Below are 3,580 nucleotides of genomic sequence, written 5' to 3' on the forward strand. Positions count from 1 at the left end.
CACACACACACACACACACACACACACACACACACACACACATCAATTTAATTGGATTTTCAAAGCATAAGCAGGCCAGATGTGGTGGTGCACACTGTAATCCCAACACATGGAGGTTGGAAGCAGGAAGATCAGGAGTTCAAAGTCATCCTCGGCTAAACAGAGAAAGCAAAGTCAGTCTGGACTACATGAGACCCTGTCCCAAAAGAAAAGCACAGAAATTGTGTGGTTGCTGCAGCGAACTAGCTCCTCATCCCTGAGGTGAGGGGGAAGCCCAAGGTGTCCTCTCACCCCGCCTCCAGTATCCCTGTGTGCCCCAGTGCTATGTAACCCCGGAGGGGTCAGTGGCCTCCCTCCACCTCTGCAGAACCTGTGTGCACAGATATGACCCCAGCCTCAGCTGTGACGGATGGCAGTGTGGGACACCTCAGCTATGACCTATGTGCTTGCTGGTTGGTGTTTGCTGGGATCCAGCCTGACATAACCAAGGCCATCTCAATCATAACTGCCTTCCTGCCTACCAGGTGACCCTGGCAACGCTCTAAACCCTATAGCACAAACAAAGTCACTGAGCCCATCAGCTGGGCATGGTGTGTCATGGTGAGCCATTGGCACATGGGCTTTCTTTCTTTTGAAGGATTTTACTGTTTTGAACCAGGTAAAATGTTGATTGCCTTTAATCCCATCCCAGCACTTGTGAGGCAGAGGCAGGTGGATCTCTGTGACCTCAAGGCCAGCCTAGTCTACAAAGTGAGTTCCAGGACAGCCAGGCCTACACAGTGAGACTGTGTCTCAAACTTTTTATTATTTATTTTTAATTATGTATATATGCATGTGTGCATCTGCATGGGGGTATGTGCACGTGAGCACAGCCCGAAGGGTCCAGCAGAAGCATCAGATTCCCCTGAAGCCGGAGGTCCAGGCAGTTGTGGGCCTCCTGACATGGTGCTGGGAATCAAGCTCAGGGCCTCCTCAAGAGCAGCTAGCTCTCTTTAACAACTGAGCTGTCTCTTCAGCCTCCCCACCCCCAGGCTTGGTAGTTGATGTTGGATAAGTTAGTCGTTGGTAAGGTTCATTCATCTGGCTGTGCACCTCTGCCTAGCTTAGCACAGAAACCTCTTCTTCCTACCTTGGGACGTGGTCACCCAAGCACGCTCTTTCCTCAAGTCCCCGTTAAAATGTGCCTCCTGTAATTAGATCTGTCCGTCACTTTCCCCATTCCCGGCGGAGTTTCTCAGAACGAGGGAGGGGTCCCCAGAGAAGCAGAGCCAACATGACATGTGTACAGTCACGCTCTGAAGCAGAGCCAACATGACGTGTGTACCGTCATGCTCTGTAATGTGTGCGTACACAACAATGGCCCGTGAGAGCCCTCGGAGAGCCAGCACCGTATGCCAGCCAAATCCCAAACATGCCACCATCTTCCCCGGCACCCCCACTGGAGACCGTGGGTCCACTTTACTCTGTCCACTAGTGCACATGAACATGCTGATCCCCACAGACCTCCTCATGGATACACCCAGCTATCCGGGCAGCCCTCAGGCCAATCAGATGGACACATAACAGTAAATATGCTGCAATCCACCCCCTCCTGAAATCTAGATTACCAAAGGCTATATGTAGATTCTCAGCTTTAAGGGGACCTGTCAGGTTGCTTTCCGCGTGTCAACGTCACGTCCTATCAACTCTGATGTTTGGGTGCTGACAGTCACTGACATTTATCCATTGCCCTCTTGTTTCTTGTAGGCGTGTGAATGACTGGCTGTGTGTGAGCGCTCGTGTGTTTGTGTGTGTGCAGAAGTCAGAGGGGACCCTCAGGAACGTTGGTCACTTCCTTTGAGGCAGGGTCTCTCGGGGGCCAGGAGCTCACCCATTAGATGGCACTGAGTGACCGACCAGCAGGCCCCAGGGCTGTTCCTGTCACTGCCTCCCCAGCACTGGGCTTGAAAGTGTGCAGAGCCACCCCTGGCCTTTTCTGTGAGTTCTGAGGACCAACCCTGGCTCTTCACATTCTGAGGCGATCACTTCACTGACTGAGCCATTTCCTGAGCCCTGCCCCCTTCCTTTTAAATCATAGTCATCCACGCTAACATTCATGAAATAGAATACACTTATCCAAACGAGCTACAAATGTTCCCAGGGCCTAAGAAGTCCTATGCACTCGCCTCGCGCCGTCCATGCTCGCAAGCCGCAGCCCTCAGCCTCTGTCACAGCCAAACAGTTAACCAAAACCCCATCTCTAGACAGACTTACCCGCCCTCTCAGCACAGCTGGCAGAGAACCTGGTGTGGTCCTCTCCTTCCTCTCCTCCTGCCTTCCCTTTGTACCAATTACAAGAATTGTAATTGTACAATCTCTCCCTCTGTGCCTCTCCCATCGGTGTGTGCTGTCTCTCCGTCTCCTTGTGGCCCTCTCTGTATCCCTGACACTTCACTGGCCAGTGTCAAAGGCAGACAAGCCAGGGAGGGCGGGCTGGCCACTCTCACATAAGCCGTGCCCTGCCCGGCCCCTCTGTCTTGTGTCCCCCAGGTCAAGCACGGGCAGCTGCTGAAGCAGCAGGAGAGGATGATCCAGGACATGGAGCTGGCTGTAAGCCGCAGGGAGACCATTGTAGTCCAGGCTGAAGGGCAGAGCAAGATAGACAAGAAGACCATCACCAGAACAGACTTCCATTACCAGCAGAATGAGCTGCGAAAGAAAATTAGGGACACGCACAAGGTAAGACCCGCGCTTGCTTTGCTTCTGTGACCCAGTGATGTGCCAGAGCCGCGTCCCTGCCCAGGCTGCACATCTGTATTGGAGTTAGGACACAAGCATATGCTGGGGTTCACCTTTCCACACCGCACACAGTCAGCACGCATCTCCATCCGTCCCCACAGGCTGGCCCGAGGCGTCTGCTCCCACCTTGCCTGCTCCGGCTCATCCCTCAACTCTGAGGGACGTAGGAGAGCCAGGAGACATAGATCACAGTCCACAGTGGCCTCCCGTTCCCATCTTCCCTTCTCCCCATCCCTGTGGGTCGAGGTCACCGCTGTGGTATCACATCTGTGACGACAGGAAAGACAGAACTCTGGAACGGAACGATCCCTCCCACACTGGTGACACACACTGCCACATCTTCTGGGCTGTGGCCTCTGTCTGGGGAGGGGGACATGTGTCCTGTGTGCCAGCTCCTGCTTGGTGAAGAGTGGCAGCTGTCAGAGTGACTGTGCCTGACAGGTGTTTCCAAGCACGCTGGCCGAAGCTGCCCTCGGCCCTGTCGGTGGAAGTCGGTCCACACTGGGCACCACCCAGCAGCGTGGGAGGCCACTTCCTGCTAACAGAAGCAGTCTCTGAGATTTTGGAGGAGCCATGGCAAAAAACTCAATTACTCAAGAGTAGGTGGGAAGACAGGCTGATGCAAAGGTGGCAGCTCCCTCCTCCCTAAGAGAGGACTGGACACACCACTCAAGTGCACCCCGCCATCCTCCCTAAGAGAGGACTAGACACACCACTCAAGTGCACCCCGCAATCCTCCCTAAGAGAGGACTGGACACACCACTCAGTCCACCCCGCCGTCCTCCCTAAGAGAGGACTGGAC

General features: G+C 54.2%; 1 protein-coding gene across 2 annotated transcripts in view; it reads left to right on the forward strand.

Moving 5' to 3' along the window:
- The window catches only part of Ccdc40 (coiled-coil domain containing 40), a 47,364-nt gene that overhangs the window by 39,160 nt on the left and 4,624 nt on the right, over positions 1-3,580 (forward strand). For both annotated transcript variants that reach the window (XM_026780451.1, XM_013347649.2), the window contains one exon: positions 2,530-2,718. In XM_026780451.1, the coding sequence (XP_026636252.1) occupies positions 2,530-2,718 (189 nt within the window). The remainder of the gene's footprint in view (positions 1-2,529; positions 2,719-3,580) is intronic.

The sequence above is a fragment of the Microtus ochrogaster genome, chromosome 7, assembly GCF_000317375.1.
Source record: "Microtus ochrogaster isolate Prairie Vole_2 chromosome 7, MicOch1.0, whole genome shotgun sequence".
NCBI lineage: Eukaryota > Metazoa > Chordata > Mammalia > Rodentia > Cricetidae > Microtus > Microtus ochrogaster.